The sequence below is a fragment of the Melospiza georgiana genome, chromosome 8, assembly GCF_028018845.1.
Source record: "Melospiza georgiana isolate bMelGeo1 chromosome 8, bMelGeo1.pri, whole genome shotgun sequence".
In the NCBI taxonomy this organism is placed as follows: domain Eukaryota; kingdom Metazoa; phylum Chordata; class Aves; order Passeriformes; family Passerellidae; genus Melospiza; species Melospiza georgiana.
The window spans coordinates 20,211,734-20,231,137 of record NC_080437.1 but is presented as its reverse complement, the minus strand read 5'-3'; the positions used below and the strand labels follow the sequence as shown (position 1 = coordinate 20,231,137).

Below are 19,404 nucleotides of genomic sequence, written 5' to 3'. Positions count from 1 at the left end.
CTGACGGAGCGAAGCGAGAAGCCCTCGCTCTTTTGGTTTCTTTCCAACCATTTTTAGCAGAGGAAGGATGTAATAACATGCCACGGGCAATAAATCACAGTCTAGCTACTCCCCCTGGCTCTCCCCCCGCCCCCGGCCCCTCTATAGCGGGAGGGGCGGAGGGGCCGCCAGCAGCAGAGCGCCGCGGCCGCCGGGACGAGCGGAGCGGAGCAGAGCGGAGCAGAGCCGAGCCGAGCAGAGCAGAGCCGAGCAGAGCAGAGCAGAGCCGAGCCGAGCAGCGCCTGCCGCCTCCTCCAGCCAGCCCAGCATGGAGCTCCGCGCCCTGGCGCTGCTCGCCCTCGCCCTGGCCGTCATCTCCCTCTCGGAGGGTAAGTGGGCTGCGGGGCCGGGAGCGATGGTCCCGCGGAATCCCCCGCTCTTCCCCCTCTCCCCGCAGCTGCACCGCTCTCCCGGCTCGGCTCAGATGTGTCTGGGGAGCCAAAGCGATGGCTGTGCAAAGCTGGAAGCAGGCGGGCTCCCATTCCTCCCTCTCCTCCATCCCTCCCTGGCTTTTTTCAAAGAGCTGGCCAAAGCGGTTCTCTCTGCCAAACTCGCCCCAGATTGAAGTCGTCTGGGGGAAGGCTTTCAGCAGCGCTCCGTCTGCAGGGAGGTGGTTTGGCTGCTAAATATGCATATCGACTTTCCCTCTAACAAAAAAAACCCCAACCCTAAAAGTTACCAGGAATTAGAAACAGGCGGTTGTTCGGTACCTCTTCTGTCCCCTGTCGTGGTCTATCTTTCCTCAATCAGGGCAGAGCTGAGTCAAAGCGGTCACTGGGTAGGAATGTACCGCACGGGGATGTTTTGGGTGCAGGGAGCTGCCGTGACGGGGGGTCGGGGGGTCCGCGGGCTGGCGGCGTGGGGCGCGCAGCCACATCCGACCCGCAGCGCCGAGCCACAGCCCGCTCGCCCCACGCCGTCCCCGCCGTCCCGCGTATCGCGCCGCAGCCCGGTGCCAGCTCCAGCTGCCCGGGTTACTGTGCCAGCTGTGCTCCCTGGAGTGCCCCGAGTTCGGACAGCCCCGGAGGCAGCGGACACCCGCGCTGTCCCGGGGAGCCCTGTGCCCCGGGACTCCGGGCGGGACGAGGGCTCTGGCCGCCACCTCTGGGCATCCTCCGGACGCTCCTCCTGCGGCTGGCAGAGATTTGCCGTCTCTCGTTGCCTCGTCGAATGTCCTCTAGCTGGGTTTTCACACCTCCGCTCTCATTCTGTTCTCCTGTTCTTACCAATGAAACTTTGGTGTTCTCCACCCAGGGAGGTAGAGGATGCTCTCCGGTGCCCTCCTTGTTTAGCTTGAGAGAGTTTAGTTTTCCCCGAAGATTTCCCGGTGCCTTTCCGCACAACAGCCCCGTCCCGCTGGAGCACGGAGCCGGCCCTGCCCCGGAGAGGCCCCAATGTCCCGGGCAGGTGGGCTCCAGCCGCCGCCGCGTTCGCCGCATCCACTGCCTCGGGGCTGCGGGATGGGAAGCGACAGCGGCAGGTAGCGGAGGCAGAGCCGGGGGACCACGGTTGGCAGTGCCAGCTCCAGCCCCCGGCTGCCAGCCTTAGCAGCTGCCGAGCGGCTGGGGCCGCCGGTGCCTGAGCGGCTTCCCTCGTCTCTGGAGGGAGGAAGGGACAGGGGCTCTCATCCCCCTTACATCCTTACAGCGCCCAGCTGCAGCCCGGCTTGCCCCCAGCCGGCTGCTCTCCTTCCCTGACAGCGGGACAAGCGTGTGTGTCGGGACAAGCGTGTCGGGACCTGGCTACCTGAGGGAGGAGATGGCTCACAAGGGCTGGAGAGAAATTAGTGTAAGCAAAGTGACCCCACTGTCTTGCGGTGTTTAGAGTGGAGGTTTTTGCCTACTTTGCGTGTCATTAAGTGCTCTCAGCCCTGATCCAGATGAGGGCTCACAGGGCTGCCTTGTGCTGGGGAGCAGGTGAGCTCTGAATTCTTCTTAGTTACCTGGTAAAGCTGTGTGTCTGTCTATCCCAGCCTCGCTTTCCAGGGAAATGGAGATGTTCTACACTTAAAAAGTTATCAGCCATCTCCTGATAATGATAAATGCACCCTAGGCTGAACAGAAGTAAAATGATTTCCTCAAATGTTTTGTCTGTTTGTGTCCATCCTGCTTTCCTGGGTATAGATTCCCTCTCTATTCAAGCATGCAGAGCTTCCTAGTCCACACAGCATGTTACTGATAACTGCAGCAGAACTGGGAACTGACTTCTTCCCTCACTGTCCCGTTTCAGTGTGGGTAAGGAGAGGCAGATCCCTGTGGGATGAAGTAGGTACTGTCCAGCACTGACAAGTGGCCGCTCTGAGAACACTTTGTGTGTGCTTTGTCTCTAGAGAGAATCTGTCAGCAAAAGTAGGTGTTCAGAGACAACAAAACTCAACTTGAGTTGGAAAACAATAAAACTGTTTATTCTTTTAAAAGTTCCAAAACACAAACTTCTAGTCGAGGCCAAAGGAGGTGTTCTCTTTTTGTTAGGTTGAAGGAATGACATTGAGATGTCAAACCGGCATCTGACTGTTCTGTAACTTTTCACTGTATTCATCCATTTGAACCAAATGTGCCAGACACATAAAAGTCTCAAAAGCTTTGTGTGCCATCAGTTACATGTTTTCATGTAATAAGGCAATTAACAGATTATACTAATTTGCTGTACTGAGAGAATGGCTTCAGCTTGTGCTATGTTTGATAGATGTCAGAGAACTCAGAGTACAGATTGGTAGATTAGAGCTGATTAAGCTGAATAATTAATGTACATGCAACAATATGTTTCAAATTTTGAAAAGAGATAAAGAATGGGTTTGTCAGCCTCAGAGTAAGACCAGAAATGTTCCTGTCCTAAATTACAGCCTCCAAACAGCCCCTTCCCTCTCCTGCTTTTGGAAGATAGGGGCTCATGTGTTGGAAGATGCCACATGCACCAGTTTTCCCTGGGTTTGAGCCTTGTTGATAGCACAGTGAGACAGGAGTCACTGATTCCCTGTTGGGGATGCAGAGAGCTGACCCAGTGGTGCTCAGTGCCTGCTCCTGATCACCAAGAAAGGCACACAGAAATAAACACCAAAGGGATTCTTGTGCTGGGAGGGGGTTTGTCATTCCACTGCATCTTGGGGTAACAGCACACTGATACTGGGGCTTCCCCTCTTCCTTGCTGTGCTGGACGCTTTTTCTTGGGCAGGAAACAACTTTGGGACTTACGTTTAGTCATGGTTAAACTTTCTCTGTTCCTGATTTCGAATGGTATGGGATTGAAAATCCCACCTCGAGTCTGAGGGAGGACAGGATTGCATTATCAAATCGTGGATCTGAACAGTTCATCTCTTGCACGTTGTTTAAGTTAAAGCTGGCTTAAGCTTGGTTGGGACAAGCTTGCAGAGACACTATCACTACAGCTGTGCTGAGAGTTGTTTGACTGTATTCAGTTTCAGCCCCCCTTTCCAATACAAATCCACAGATGTGTAGCTGTCAGGCACAGATTTGCAGTGGGAAATCCTAGTGCCTTCCTCACTCCTTTCCACATTAGCACTAGGCACTCTAATCCATGTTCTCGGGGCTCACTCTGTAGCCCTCCTTCCTCCTTTCCCTGCACATTATTAACTCACAGATGGAACCGCTGTTTGCAGTGGCAGAAAACTGATAGAAAAGTCCTTCCATTTTTTCGATTTATAGCCCAGATTCTGTGTGAATCAGGAGAAGTTTTATTCCCGCTGATCAGTTCCTCTCCTGTGGGATCTGATTCTGCCTCATCTCTTGGTAGAGACACTGGGATAAAAAGGGCCTTCTCTCCTCAGGACGGGCCAATTTCACTCTGTTCTCTGGTTATGCGTGCTAGAGACAGGCAGAGATTAATGTGCAATATATGTAGATCTGCTGCGCTTGAAAACCTCTTTTCTCACCTTCCTAGACAGCTGTTTAGAAATTCCAAGCCCTTCCTGGCTCTTTATCTCCCCATTTGCCTTGAAAGGGAACTGGGTTTGGATGCTGCAAGTATTCCTGTGTGGCTAAACAAACAGGATGGCGGCTTGCCATATGGGATCTCAAGCCCTGCCAGATATAGATCTGACCATCTACAGCATGAGCCAGATTTTAAGGGTTAGGTGTATGAATTTAATTCCTCCCGGAGGCTGAAAACTGCTCCACTGGGAAATTCTTTAAAATCTTAGGCATCTCTTAGACTTCCAGGCAAGGCTTCTGTGCTTGTATTTTATTGTGCATGGAGCTTTCAGACTTACAGTCCGATGAAGACCTTGCTTAGGTGCACTTGATTGCCAGTAATTAAGTTGTGCCATAGAGAAATCGGGCATCAGGGGCTGTGGTGGGCGCCAGGCTGCTTTCCTCAGTCCTGCATACATATACGTGGCAGATTTTTAGCCTAAGGGGTTAAACTTAATTCTGTCCCTAGTGATGGCAGTGACAGAACTCTCATCCAGCCTGGTGGCCCCTGAATAGTGTATTGGGGACGCCCTGGCTGATAAGTGTCTCCTCGATTGCCTTACGTAGCCGCAGGCTAGAAATTCAAAAGACTCCGGGTGTCAGATGTGAAGCCGCTGGGATCTCGCCTCTCCTGTGCGGGCACCTCTGCTGGGAGCCGGGGCTGCTGCGGCGGGGAGAGGTCAGCTGGGCCTGGGAACGCCTGCAAAGCCAGAGCCTTTCTGTAGCCGCTAAGTCCCCTGTGAAAAGCCTGCACCTGAGCCGAGCCGGTTTGATCTGAACTCCCTGGAATTCATCTCTTTCTTCTGGCTACCTTCTAATTTGGCCTCGGGTCAAAATCGTTTGAGTAGAACAACACGGAGGACAAGTGCCCCCTCTTTTGGCCTTTATCTTGTCTAATTACGGGGAGCATCCCTGTACAATGGCGCGGCTCCTTATTCTAATCTCTTCCATTTTACTTATCTCCATCTTCTCTCCTTCTTCTTTTGTCTTCCAAAATCCTACGCACCCTTGTTGAAAGGCCGGGCGCTGAGCTGAATGGATTGTGCTCTGAGCTGTGGGCAAATGCTCTCCCAAAGCTACAGCTTTTCTGCTGCATTTTCCCCACCTGCATTTTCGGAGGGCGTTTATTTCTGTGAGCCCTGAGCGGTGTATCTGTGCTGCTGACCGGGAGCCAGAGGTAACGTGTCCTTTCCCTCCCTTTGTCCCGCAGAGAAACCCGTCAGCCTGACTTACCGATGTCCCTGTCGATTCTACGAGAGCAACGTGGCAAGAGCCAATATTAAGCACCTCAAAATCCTCTCCACACCCAACTGCTCACTTCAGATTGTGTAAGTCTCTTGCTCCTTTCACCTGGGTGCAAATCTGGGCTGTTAAAAAGAAGGGTCACAGAGCTGGTGCCTGCCCTGGTGGTTGAATTTCAGTCTGCTTCATGCCATGACTCCCAATTCATCTCTTCACCCCCTGTGTCAGGGACTGCTGGACCCTGCTTTACGCATGTAAAGGAGCCCAGCTGTTGTTTCCCAGCTGTGTTCTCTGTGATGTCCCCATCACTGTGTGATCCCATGTGCTGTTCCCCCGTGGGTGTGTGAGCAGGAATGTCAGACAGGCTGTGCGCTGCCTTGGATGTGGAGCTTCACACTCTGGGTAAAACCTTCACAGTGGTCTGAGCCTTCTAATGGGTCACTTCTCCATGGAGTGGAGCTCAACAAGCAAAAGGAATTCCTGTGTTTCATGTATCCTCTGCAGGAGGCACAGACCCTGGAAATGTGATGGCTTAATCTAGGGATGCTTGCCAGGCAGGGACTGACTCAGTAAACTGCAGCAGAACAGAAAAATGGGCTCCCAATGAAAAATAGCTCCTTTTTTTTTTTTTTTTTTTTTTTTTTTTTTTTTTTTTTTTTTTTTTTTTTCTGGAAAAGCAATCCTCATTTTCAGGAAACATTGGGATTTTGTTTGTTCGTCTTTGTAGATGTGTATGTATGTGTATGTTTTAGGTAGGTCTTTTTTGCTCACTTCTTCATGGGTGATCCCCTCTCAAAATTCAAAACCTTCTGAAGAAAAAACTCCTCAGCATTCATCTTTTCATTACAAGGGAACCTTACTACTCTCAACTTCTGTTAACCTCTATAACAGGGTGTCAGGGACAAGGTTTGGTTTCTGTGCAGTGATCCCATTACTGGTTCTGTCTTTGCCCCATATGTTGAGCCCTTCCTCTTGCAACTCAAATGCTGTAAAAATCAATTTTTGTCGTTCAAAACCTTTGCACTCAGAAAACTGGTGTGGTTTCATGAGATTGCTCAGGAATGTATGTGAGCGGTTATCCATTCATGAACCAATTTTTATTAGTATAGGTTTTTTCTGTCTTAAACCACTCTGTGTATATCACACACATTTTATCATGTGCCTTCTGCCTTAGGATTTGGTGGAAGACAGTGAGAAAAATGTAAGCCTCAGCTGAGAAATAATTTCCTTTCAGAAAAATGGCAAAACCAGCTGTGACTAACTCTGATTTCTACCTATAAACAATTTTGGCAGCAAGCATGCACTAGTACATGGATTTGTGCTCTGGGACTGTCAGTGATGTCGTAAGAATCCCAGTGCTAAGGCTTTTTAGATGATCTGGAATTATCTGGACTAGTTTCAAGAAAATGTCAGCATTTAAGACAGGATAGAGTATATATTTATCTCTTAACATAGGATTATAGTAATTAGAGATAAATAAGAGCATGAAATGCAGAAACAGAAACATCTCATGTTCTTGCCCATTCCTGACCGAAATGTGTTTGTGTGGGGTACACACAGGACATACAAACCTATAATTGACCCTGTTTTTGTTACTTTGACAAGTAAGGTACTTGATACATCCCTCCAAATACCCTTGAAACATGACTTTAAACTAGGTCCTCATCAAAATAGGAGATGAAATAAGTCAAAGCTAGGTCCTCATCAAAATAGGAGATGAAATAAGTCAAAGCCAACACATGAATTTCTCTTCTTGATTAATTTGAAGCATTAAACAACAAAGGTGTAAATAAATTAAAAGCTGCCATTTTCAGGAATAGAGAACTAAGTTAAATATACAGTTGCTAGGAGATATTTTCTGAGTTTATTGTTTGGGATTTTTTTGTTTTGGTTGAGGTTTTTAGTTTTGTTTTTGTTTGCTTGTTTGTTTGTTTTTTCACAAGTATATTTTCCTTTTTGGTTAAGGGGAGTTGTACTTGAACAAAAAGCCTAAGAGCAGACTTTTTTCTTTCATTCTATTGAAATCATCTCTCCAAATTCAGGGAACTCTTCTGTCAATGTCTACTTCTAAAAAGTCCACACTAAATTCCTTGCTTTTCAGTACAGGGAAATGAGCATTTTTAGCAAGCACACACCTAAACCAGTCCAGGTTAAACACTCCATACAATTTCCTGTGTCTCCTCCTTGCACATGGAACAGGGACTCACAGGCTCAGAAATGAGTGTCTGAAGAAATCAGTGTGTCAGTATGAGGTGAGAGGAATTGTGTTGAATGTGGCTGGAGACTGGTTTCGTGTGCTTCTGCTTCTGTACCCTGTGAGGTCAGCTGAAGAATTCCCAGGCATTGCTAACATCAGCAAATCCATTCTTACACACTGTTGGTATCACTTAACTGGAAATGCTCCAGCTTGGCACTGCTGTAAGGGAAATATGAATCAGGCCCATTCATCTCTGTGCTGGAGCAGGGGTTGCAGGACTGATCCTTGATGTGTTTATGTTACAACTGTGTTGTTGCATAACTTCAGACCAAGGAGCCTTTTTGACCTCTTATTTCTTACACCATCGTTTTATATTCTGCAGATTTCATTTTATAAAGGGAGGAATATTATGGCTTCCATCCAGCAAATGTTTAAACAAGTACTGAACTTATTCATATGGGCACTTCCATAAAATTGCTGTTCTCTGCACTTTCCCAAGGCAGAGGCTGGAGCAGCTGGGGCAGAGGCAGGGTGCTGCAGGGAATGTGGGAGATAACAGCTCTTTGAGGTCCTGAGATCCTTGGAGGGTGAAACCTGTTGATGAGAAGCTATTTGTCCTGTTTCAGAATGAAAGATTCAGAGAGCCCAAGTGTGAAATTCACAGAGAATTCGAATTAGCTAAAAAATTTGCTGTGGGAAGTGCAGCTTGGACATCCAGGAGAAACCCCTCAGGAGGTTTCTGCCTTTGGTTCCAATGCTGAGTGAATACATGAGGAGAAACTTGCCTCTGGCACTATGGCACTTTCAGTTGTCTTCCTCCCTGCAACGTGTTAATTCAGTCTTGGATAAAACAAAAAGCTAACAAGTGACTACACCCTTTCTTTCAGAACATCCATGAGGTGTCTGTCCTCAAAACATGTGAAACTTCAGTTTGGGGTTGAATTTAAAGAATTTAAAAGCTGTTTTAAATCAATTACTTGCAAAAATTACCTACATTTACCATTTCAGTATTTCCAAATGAAATTTTTCTGTTGATGACAGTGAGCTCTCATTCATGGTCCAGGTATGAATTGGAGGTCTTAGATTCAAATTTTGTATCTGTTCCACTCACTCATGATTCCCAGTACAGACCTGTCAAAGGAGAGAGATGGTTTCCAAGCCAGGGATATTTATAATAGGTGAGGAAGGTCAAGGATGGGAGAAATAATTCACATCTTCATGGGTTAACCAAAAGCAGCACTGGCACCCAAGGAAAATAAGGCACAGTGTGGGGGGAAGTGGGTGTGGGCTGTGGAATTTGCACACCAGACTCACTCTGACTTTTCTCCTTTGGCAGTGCAAGGCTCAAGAGCAACAGCAAGCAAGTGTGCATTGATCCCAAGTTAAAGTGGATCCAGGAATATCTGGAGAAAGCTTTAAACAAGTAAGGCAAGAGACAAATGGACTTAACAGCTAACATCCTGAATTATTAAAGGGTAGAACATTAAGGGCTGGCTTTTACCATGTGGACAAAGTACTTGTGGAATCAGATATTGTTTCAAAGAAGGGTTTGGAGTTGACATAATTTGTATTAAAACAACAGTTTCTAATATATCCTAGATGTTAAACTAAGAATTTTGCCAGGGTTTGAGGCAAAAATTGTGCTAATGAGTATGTTCTGGGGTCCCGAACTCATCCTCTTCAAAAAAAAAAAAAAAAAAGCTGTTCTCCCAAGGAAAATTCTTCCTTTAATGCCCTTTCTTCTCCAGCCAAACTACAATTTCTTGAGAATCTATATTGTTCCGGTGTCTTTGGAGCCCCTTCTCCATGTTACACTGGGTGTCTGCTTGCACAGGCAGCCGAGGCCTTGGGATTCTTGGTGCTGAAAATTGTTTCTCTGCTGCCCACTGTGAATGCTGTTAATGCTGGCCAAGGCACAATGGGCTACCATGAATAAGTCTTTTCCACAATACCAGGGGAAAGCCAGCCAAACTTGGCAAATTCAGACTTTTTAAACCTGTTTTTATTCCCCTTGAAAATGGTTGATCATGCCTACTTTGAGGTGGACTCAGCCCATCTCTGTTCAATGTTGTGATGAGCAGAGCAGCACCAAGCACATTTTTGTGCTGAGCTGCAGGGGAGGGCTCCAGCCCTCAGCACTGAAAATGGTACATACCAAAGGATGGTACAAAGCATTCCCTTGCTTGCCCAGAGCCCTGGGCTGAGCTTGGTCCTGCAGCAACATTTTTTGGCCAGCTAGCCTACCTGTGCACTCAGTATCCCTGCCACCCTCCCATCACATTCCCACCCCACTTAACTGCGCTGTAACCCTGCTGAACCTTGTCCCCCCTGCATCTCTAGGGTGAAGGCAGGGCTGGAATCCAATCATTTGCCAAAACAATGTATTACTGGGGAAAGTATGGCCCCAGGGCAGATGAGGGGCACAGGTACCTGAATGGTCTCCACTGTTTCCTTTGTAAATGCATCTGATGAACAAGGGTCAGAGTTAAAAAAAGAAAAAAAAAATTCTTTGTCCCCCTGTGTTTTTACAACAAGCAAGGGGGAAAATGCCACCAGAAGTAGAGAGATTCCTCCATGTGTCCCTTTTGGGGACTGCACTGGGGCCAAGAGTGAGGAGGAAGAAGGAAGGAAGCCAGCTAACTAAGCCAATGTGATTCCAGCCCTGACAGCTCCTCCCATCTCATCTGATGCTCAGTGCCTTCTTTGCTGCCAGCACTCAGCCCTTTTGTCCTCTGGACAAATTCTCTGCAGTGGTAATCCAGGTTAATGCTGCCAGAATGGCTTTGGATTTAGGCACAACTGAACCTAAGAGCAGGATGTGGCCCATACTGAATATCATAGGGACCTGAGCCACTTGGTTTTACAAACTAGGAAAACCTGCTCAAGTTTTTGTTTACTATCATCCCCAACCTGAGATTTAGGAGGCGTTTTAGAAATCTGCAAGGTTGGGCAAATATGATTATGTGCCTGTCTGACTTAGGGGAGCAACTCAGCTGGAACATGTTCTGCTCTTACTACCACTAGTGAAGATCTGAGACCAGCCCTGCTGAAACCAGTGAGTCTGCCTGATCTCCAGCCAGATTCTGGGTTTTCTTTAATAATGCTAATACAGAAGCAATTCTGCCAATTTGGTGGATTCATCCTGGTTTACATTGAGTAACAAGAGAGAATTTGGTCCCAGCTTTGTGAAATAAGATGACAGAAAGCATATATCTCCATCACCTTATCCTGTAATCATGGCATTATGTTCATTTTCCACCTAGTGATGCTAGTACCAGTGGCATTTTCATGCTCCACAGACAGTAAGGGCTCTGTCTGTAGCATTTTCACAAGGCATGTTTTTGATATATTTTAGTGCACAGCTTTGACTTCTTCAATGAAATGTACTTTGGAATATATTTATAGCGCATCAAACAATTCATATATTTGAATTGGAGCCATATGAATGTTGGTAGTTTAAAACACCAATATCCCTCTAAACTACTAACAGCTTGTAAAATGAATCTATATAGATCTATAAATGTTAATGTAGCTATCAGTTTCAATCAGCCATATATTATATTTTTTCACTTGTACCGAAATTGTATGAAATGTGACATTACCCTATATGCACTAGCAATAAAATGGCTAATTGTTTCATGTTATGAAAACCCAATTGTACATGGGAATTTATTTTTCTGGAATAAAATCAATACGTTTTGTAGAAAGGGCTCTTGTAATTGCTTAAGTAGAATCCAAACCGTGAAGACATCTTAATCTATACCAGTACTTCAATATGAAAATATCTTCAGTGTTATAATCTGCAGCTAAGGGCAAAAAGAGTAGTCCGATACAGTTTAATATTATGAAATCAGAAATGGTTTTTACTAGGGAATTTTTTTGCTCACTAATTCCGCTTAGTATTTATTATTGCTTTATATTCATCACATCTCCATATAATATATACATGAGACATCAGCAAAACACATTCAGGCTGTCAGGAATCCAAATTCCTTAACTGGCTTTAAAAATCATTGTGCAGCTGCTGTGGCCAACATCATCCAGCATTCATCCACTGTCATGTTAATACAGTCCCACTTCAGAGCTCCCCTCGCTTCAAGATGCCGGAGTCCCTTAAGCTCGGTGGCTACTGCAGGAGAGATTTGATGGATCTGGAGAAGATAACAAACTCACATGGGAAAAATCTTTCCATTAAGCCAGCTGGGAGAAAGGAAAAGAAACTGTGAATGTGTAGGGACTGGCTGTGTTGGCAGCCAAGCCCTGCTGCTGCCTTCCAAACCCTGGTGTAGCAGCTCTTCCTAATTTCTAACCTAATTTGTAAGTAACAGTTGAAGTACAAGGTGCCAGAAGAACAGACTCCCAATATTCCACCAAGCATGTGCTGGGTCAAGGCCCCACATGAAGGGGGACGATGTGGGTGTTTATTTTTACAGCCTTGTTTTAAGGCACCAAATGCCTTAAACCCCCTCAGAGCAGCCCCTGGTTCTTGCTGATGTCAGCAGGAACACTGGGTGGGAAGCCAGAAATCCAGCTCTCCCTCTGCTTCCTCTGTACCTCAGGGGAGCTTTTTGGATGGTGAGGCTCCTGACTGAGAAGTTCTGGAAGGCATTTGAGGAGGCTTTGGCATTTTGGGTCAAAGGGTTGTTCTGGCCTCGGGGTTTGCAAATGTTCTTCCACCAGGATGCTTTTACTTGTCTGGCATTTCTCTCAGACAGAGGTTATATGAAAGGGGATGTGACATTGCACCCTGCCAGCAAGATATGAAGGGATCATAAGATAAATGTGAATGAGGCCTTTGTATATGGATAATTTATGGCAGTCTTTTTCTTATATTTTTCTTTTAATTTAGACCACGTCATCGCACTCATAAAAAAAAGCAACAGAAGAAACGGGGCCCACTCTGCCCTTCCCGTGCAACACCACTAAAGTCTCCAGGGAGAAAGAATGGTAGGAGGCATTAGTTTCTGAGCTGGGACACCTCAGGTTGAAGTCCGTGCTCTTCCATTGACCATGTTATGGGGCCTTGGGCAAATATATTAGCCTATCCAGACCTCCATTTCCCCCCATATTTGTTGAGGATAACATCTCTCCCCTTCCACCAAAAGAGCATTATAGAGATGAAACTCTCAAAACAGGGGGAAAGTTTAGCTACAACAGATGTGGGATGATTTGCCCATTTTACAAATGGGAATTATAAAATTTACAAAATTTTACAAGTGGGAAAATGGACACACAGAGAGACCAAAATAAACCTGAAGCAAAGACAAAGTCAAAAACAGGGTAAAGTTTTCGGAGCCCTATTTATTTTAGCTCCAATATCAAACTGACAGAGTTAAACTTTAACAGCTGTGAATTTGCCACTAGTGTTTTTTAATGAGAAATGCAGCACCACGTGGTGACAGCATGATGTGGTGCATGGGTGACTGGTTGCTGCCTTTCCTATGGGAGATGCTAGGCAATTCCCAGAGAATGGTGTTGTATATACCAGTGCTCTGGATGTCCCAGGTTTCTGTTCCTCACAAGGGTGGTTTGCCATGCATTTCTGCACCAAGAGATATAGGGTTACTGCTGTGGGATGTTGGAAAAGATATCTCCAGAGGAGAAGTTTTCCTCATGGTTTAGTCATTGTCTTTGTGCCTAGATGAGTTTTCTGAGGCTGCCTTTACTGGGAGTCAGTCTCTAGCTGTCACAGAGCCCTAGCTGTCCAGCAGGCATTGGAAGAGGTGTTAGTCAAGATGAGCTGAGACATCAGTATTTGAATAGCTGGTGTTGACCCTCTGCCACTTGTAACTGAGTCTTAGTGACCTCATCTAGATTGCAAAAGGCCACCAGCCTGGAGCAGGAACAGGAGTCACTTCAGACAAAACCTGGAGGCCATCAGCCCAAAGTGGCTCCTTGTTCTGGGTGAACCACACACACGAGACACTTGCACTTTGCTGTGATGCCTAACCCACACTCTCCTGGGTATCATGCTCACACTGAGCATGGCACACTCCATTTGTCTGCACCCCACCTGAGCTCCCTCCCTCAGCCCTCCAGGGCTCACAATGCAGTGCCTGCCTGCCTGTCACCTCACCTCACTGGGCAGCTGGTCACCACAAGCTCTGGTGTGGTCCCCAGCTGCTCACACCAGGTGGGGTCCCAGGGCAGGGAGGCTCAGGGTGGCTCCTGGCTGGCAGAGCACTGCCTGCCTCTACTCTCCAGCCACCCCATGGTGGAAGCCAAACAAGAGCAGAGCATGGGCTGCCCTCTACGTTCCTCCATCCTCACAGAGACCTGGCACTCTCTGGAGCTGCAGTCCATAAGCTCCATCAGAGTTGTGGGATAGGAGCAAATAGAGGAGGCATTCCCAGTGCCACTTGCTCTGCTACTGGGGCTGCTCACAAATGATTAATCTCTCCTTTCCCTGCTGTATTTTTTGCCGAGTTTCTTTGCCCACCGACAATTCTCTGCTCTGGCTTTCAAGTCCAGAATAAGCTTTCTAGCCAGCCTTCCTACTGTATTAGTTCTGAACACCTTACTAACTGTGATGAGCACAACCTGCCCAAAATAACACCCATTGCTGGGTTTGCCCTGCTGGGCCCCAGTAGCTCCTTGTGGAGAACTTCTCCCAAAATGTCCAGCAATTACTGGTTGGAGGGGCTGCCTTTGGGTTAGTCCAGACACAGATTTGCTGTTTGACTAGGCCTGATAAGCTTTTGCAACTGAAATAAACCTTAATAGTGTTTCACTTTCTTCTTCATCAACAGGAGGTTCAAGATGTAAGAGGCAAGCATTGTAAGCCGTCTACAGGATTTCTTACTGTAGGACCCAGAGAGCAGATAACCAGTATTAGGGACTGAATACATTTCACTGCTAACATGCAGCACAAAAGCAACGCTTCACGCAATTCCAAAGGTTTTTTCCTTGGTTCTTTTTGGGTTTTTTTTGTTTGGTTTTTTTTCCCCTTGCACAAATTGGCTTGCTTTCATAGTGCTATTTTTATATAGTAAGATGCAACTATTTGAGAAAAATATGAATTTATACAGGTTGGTTTATTACCTAGCACTGGGGGCAGATACCAATTTAAACTAACCCTGTTATTATATGACATTTTATTTCCTTTGTTGTGTAGAGGTCCTGCTTTATTTAACTTTCTTTTGGTTCATGCAAGTCTCCTGGAGTTTTAAACCTAGAAAGACATGAACTGTACAGTGCAATGATGTTGTGTAAGTAGTGGTGGAACTCCTTGCCTCCAGAAGTCATAGAGGCCAAGAACATAGGAAGGCTCAAAAGCATCAGACTGATGACTATAGACAACATTACCCTGGGTGGCATTACAGATATTTTGGATGAGTGATTAAACTCAGGGCTACAGGGCTAAAGCCCTTCTCTGAAGATCAGAACCCTTGCTGACAGCTATGAGCAGCTGGATCAATGCACATCTGGTACTGCAAGGTGCTAATACTTGGTTTGTAGCAGTTGTGTGTGTTAGGAGCCACAACACAGTTCTGATGTCATCTGGCATTTCCTATGTTCTTGTGTTTCTGATGATAAATTTAGCAAAAAAAAAAAGGAATGGGTTATCAAAGCTCTGACCACAAGATCATGTTGCAAGCTGCTGGAGGAGTCAGATGCGCTGCCATGCACCAGGGATCTCCCAGCCATCCATAGGAGGGGACTTCAGCTTGCCTGTCTGGCTTTGCACTGAAGTAGGCTGAGATTTATTCACCCTTCACCAACATGAACATTTGTACCTGCCTGAGGGCAGCCACACCCCTGATTGCTCTGGAGATGCCCAGAAGAGGATTTGTGGCCACACCTTGGAGAAGAGAGATGCCTGGGGCAGGAGGGGGTCTGCGCAGTTTGTGGAAGGAGAGGTGTTTCACTGGTGTGGAAATGAAGGCCAGCACTCCAGTTCACCAGCTATCAGGGGTTTGCTGGTGAACAGGATAGCCTCTGGAATGCCCTTTGCAAAGCACAGCCTATGACAGGCACCACTCCTTGCACTGATCCCCTAAGCCAGAAGTTTCTTCCTCCTTATTCCTTCCTGCATACACAATATCTGCTACGTGGTATGGAGAGACATCTGCAGCACTGCAAGGATCATGTCATGCTGTGCACTGAGATCTGGGGGGAAGCACTTTTGTGCAGCACAATGCTTGTGTTTGTATGTATCTGTGTTTGTATTGTCAACAAAAAAATGTTGTAAGAGTGTCTTTTGTAAGCTGGTTGATTCAAAAGAAATCTTCCCTCTTCCCTGCAGCCTGTGTCAGGAACACTGAGAGGAGTGTTTCACACTCCCTTTTGTGGTAGGCAACTTTAGTGCCACAGAGGCACTTTGGCTATCCAGAGACTCCATTATTTCCATGTGGATTCAGGTAAAAATCTTGTCTTTTCCTTTCTGCAAAACAGGGCTATTGCAGAGAGGCCTTCAGCTGGGAACAACTCACCTCATTTGCTTTAAAGCAGAAACAAACTGCTGTGCCTAAAATATTTGTGTTTGTGCTTTTGACATTCCTTTTGTTATCATTACCAGCCTGGTGCTTTAAGTATATTGTGTCTGTGTTTTGAAAGGTCTGGTACCACTGTACTTGATGACATTGAAGTTTTGATATAGTATTAGTAGGATCAGATCCTGTCCTGGAAAGAGAAAGAAAGAAAGAAATTAATTTTATGAGAAAAGCAGAGGTTTTCTATGTTCCCTGGGCTGTATTTGATATCCTAGACACCATTCCCTGTCCCACAAACCACCTGCATTTGCCAGTGGTTTGCCAGAGGTGGACATGTGAGTGTCCAAGCCAAGAATAACTGCAGAAAAAGTCACCCAGGAAAGAGCATCCTTCACACATAACCTCTGTCAAAGGACAGCCTGAGGTCTGATTGATCCCCATTGCAGTAAATGGAGAATTAAATAATCCTCTGATTTTGATTCAGCAGCATGCCCTGTTCATTATGACTGGGGCCATGACCGTTTTGTTTCCAGGGGAAGCTTTGGCATTCTGGTGAGAAGGTGGGCTAGGTAGATGTGACTGCACAGCCCTGCCAGTGCTCTGCTGCAGTCCTGATTACCAGGGAGTGCATCTGGGTCAGCACCAGCAGGGACAGGTCACTGGGAATGTGCCAACCCCACATGAGTGCTGTGACAGGAGCACTGAGATGGGCAGTACTGGAGCACCTGGTCAAACCCAGGCTCTGGATGGTATAGCCAGGTAGTGGAGGTACTGCAGGAAAGGGGGGCTCCTGTCAGCTTCTCCTCTGGGGGCTGCAGGGCTAGACCCTGCTAAAGCAAGGGCATTTGTTCCTGGGAAAAAGGCATGAGGAGCAGCAGGAGGAAAATGCAGTCCATGGAAGGCAAGGGACGTTGCACAGCCAGGTGTTTGTGTGGTGTTTTGGGGCTGTCTGCCCCAACCTCACACACAGGGACTGGGCCCTGACACCTCTGTGCTGCTGATGCTTCACTGCTCCTGCATCTGAGCCCACTCAGGGCACAGGGCTGCGCTCAGGGGCCAGCAGTGTGACCCTCCTCACCTGGGTAAGGTCAAGCAGGGCATGAATGCAGAGGTGACACAGACCTGGCCAGAGACTTGAGAACCTTTTAAAAGCTTTCTCTTGCTTTGGACCAAATTCAGCCTTGAGTGGGAAGCTTTGCTGTTAGCCTGACTCTGTTTGCATGATGCACTGGGGAGAGCAGCCTTGCTCTTGGCACCAGAAGGATCAGTCTCTGGGCTGCCCAATGCACCACGTGTTTGTCCTGTCCATGCCACGACCAGAGCAGGCTGAGGAGCAGCACTGGCAGCATCTCACTTGGGGAGAGCACTTGGTGTTCCCTCCTGCCTTAAACTGTAGACCAAAGACAGAGTCAGGGGAAGGAAGTGTGAGGAGATGGGGACCACATGTGAACAGGAGGGACAAGAGGTAACACTGAACCATGCTGAAAAAGCAGCTTCCATGAATGTGAAATCATCATGTGGGTATTTTCAATGTGCAGCTGTCAAATCCCAGTTCTAAGAGTAGATGGTATTTATTGCTGTGTCAGTTTTTTATTTATACTAGCTTTATACTTTTATGTATGAATATCTTATCTGAATTCTGCCTGAGGAAGAATGAAATGAAGGGTGATTTTGATGTGTTTTTGATTAGGGTGTTTGAGCAAAGGTGACTGTTTATTTTGCAATGAAATCTTTTTTAAAAAGTTAAATATACACATTTTGTCGAAAATGCAGTTCCTATAGGAGTTTTTGTTGCCAATTTCCTTTTATTAGCCTCTAAAAGGTCCTTTTCTCTGGCAACTTGTTTTGAGTGATGTGATTTACAGCAGTCAAGGTTTTTTGCAAACTCATCACCTCAAATTTGATTTTTTTTTTCTTAACATCCCACCAAGATAATTGTTGTCTGAAAACACAAAACTTTGGTTGCCACAGAGAAGAAACATGTATCATGACAAAAGGGCTGCATGGACCTCCCATCCTTCATTCCGTAAGAACTCTGTTGTCAGAATGTGGTAAATACTGTACTTTATATTTTTATTAAGTAAAAAGAAGTATCTTCCCAAATAATGTGAAAAGGGTTTTGTATTTGTGTTCCTGTAAGGCAGCTTTTATGGAGGAGTTCTATTATGCTTTTTAAATTACTCCTTTCATAGAAAATTTTGAAAATAAACACTTTTATATTGTTGTAATTTCTCACATTAATGTGTATGCACCTAAAATTTTCTTAATAAAATATATGTCTGAATAAAGTTTTTGCTTGATTCTATTTTTTTTTTCTCTTCACAAACAAACAGCTACAATCTTCATTCAGAAAAACATTCAGATGTGGTTTGTGTCCCGTTTCAAGGATGCCTCCATACAGCCCCAATGCCCAGACTCTGCAGGGAACCTGAGGTGAAGGATCCATGGGTCTGGCATGGAGCAGCAGCTCAGCAGATTGAAATGTGCCATCTTCAAAGGAAACCGTTAACCATTTTTTCCCAAAACAATAACCCAAACTTTTTTTTTAAAGTTTTTACTCTCTTCTTCCCCAAACTTGTCTCCTGCAGCAGTTTGACCTCAGTAGAACTGAGAGCTGTGAGCTGGTTTTGTTCCAGCAACAGAGATGCCATCATCATCATCATCTGTGCTGAGGTGGGGGGGGGATGAAGGTTTCTCTGAAAAGCATGAGGGGTAACAGGGAATGCATTGGACAAGAGCAGATGCGAACAACCCTGTCCTTGGGGCTGCTTTTCCCAGGGCACAGCCGGGTCAATATTCAGTTTGGAGAGGAAAAAAAATATTAGAGGCTTGTAGAACTGACCTGAGGACCTGCAGGTACAATCCTAACTTGGATGAGGTCGTAGGGGAAGTGCTGTGGGTTTCAAAACTATGAGTTGAAAACTGGTCTTTGTTCAGTGCATCTCCCCATCTGCCAAGTTCTCATGGCAAGAGGAAACTGTTTCCTGAGGTCACACCTACTGCAACACAGGTGAATCCCAGCACTGTGTACAGCTCTGGCTGCAGCAAAGCTCAGAGACAGCTTAATAGAACAGTGAAACAGTGCTTGAGCTGTTCTGAGCTTCTTGCTTAAGAAATATTTCTTGTTCAAATTGATGCAAGGCAAAAGGCATGCAAAAAAGGGAAAGAGGAAACTCAGATGACTGATGACCCCCTTGCAAATCCATCAATTATTTACCAAGACATTTATGAAAAACTAGTAGGTAATTGTGAGTGCAGATGGTCAGTGAGAGATTCCCTGGCCACTGTGAAATGCATTGGGAGTAATTAGCTACAAAATTCCACATTAATATTAAAGCATAGGCCACGTGTTCTGTGGAGCACTTTGCTGTGCCTTTCATCAGGTCTTTTCTCTCAAATGTGAAAGTTTTGGTTCTTGCTCCCTCAGCAAAGCATCATGGCAATGTGTCTGTGAACTGCCTAGGAATTGGAGGTGAGCCCACCTTATTAGCACATCTGGCTCTCTTCACAGGCAGCTTTCCAATATTAGCAAGCTGAAGGAAATCAGCTGCATTCATGGCCTCAGCCA

General features: G+C 46.2%; 1 protein-coding gene across 1 annotated transcript; it reads left to right on the top strand.

Annotated features, from left to right (window-relative positions):
• The first annotated feature begins 208 nt into the window (after positions 1 to 208).
• CXCL12 (C-X-C motif chemokine ligand 12) lies at positions 209 to 16,395 on the top strand. Its single transcript, XM_058028969.1, has 5 exons — positions 209 to 368; positions 5,176 to 5,293; positions 8,741 to 8,827; positions 12,254 to 12,351; positions 14,154 to 16,395. The coding sequence occupies exons 1-5, from the start codon at positions 308 to 310 to the stop codon at positions 14,183 to 14,185; spliced, it is 396 nt and encodes a 131-aa protein (XP_057884952.1). The 5' UTR covers positions 209 to 307; the 3' UTR covers positions 14,186 to 16,395.
• The last annotated feature ends 3,009 nt before the right edge of the window (positions 16,396 to 19,404 follow it).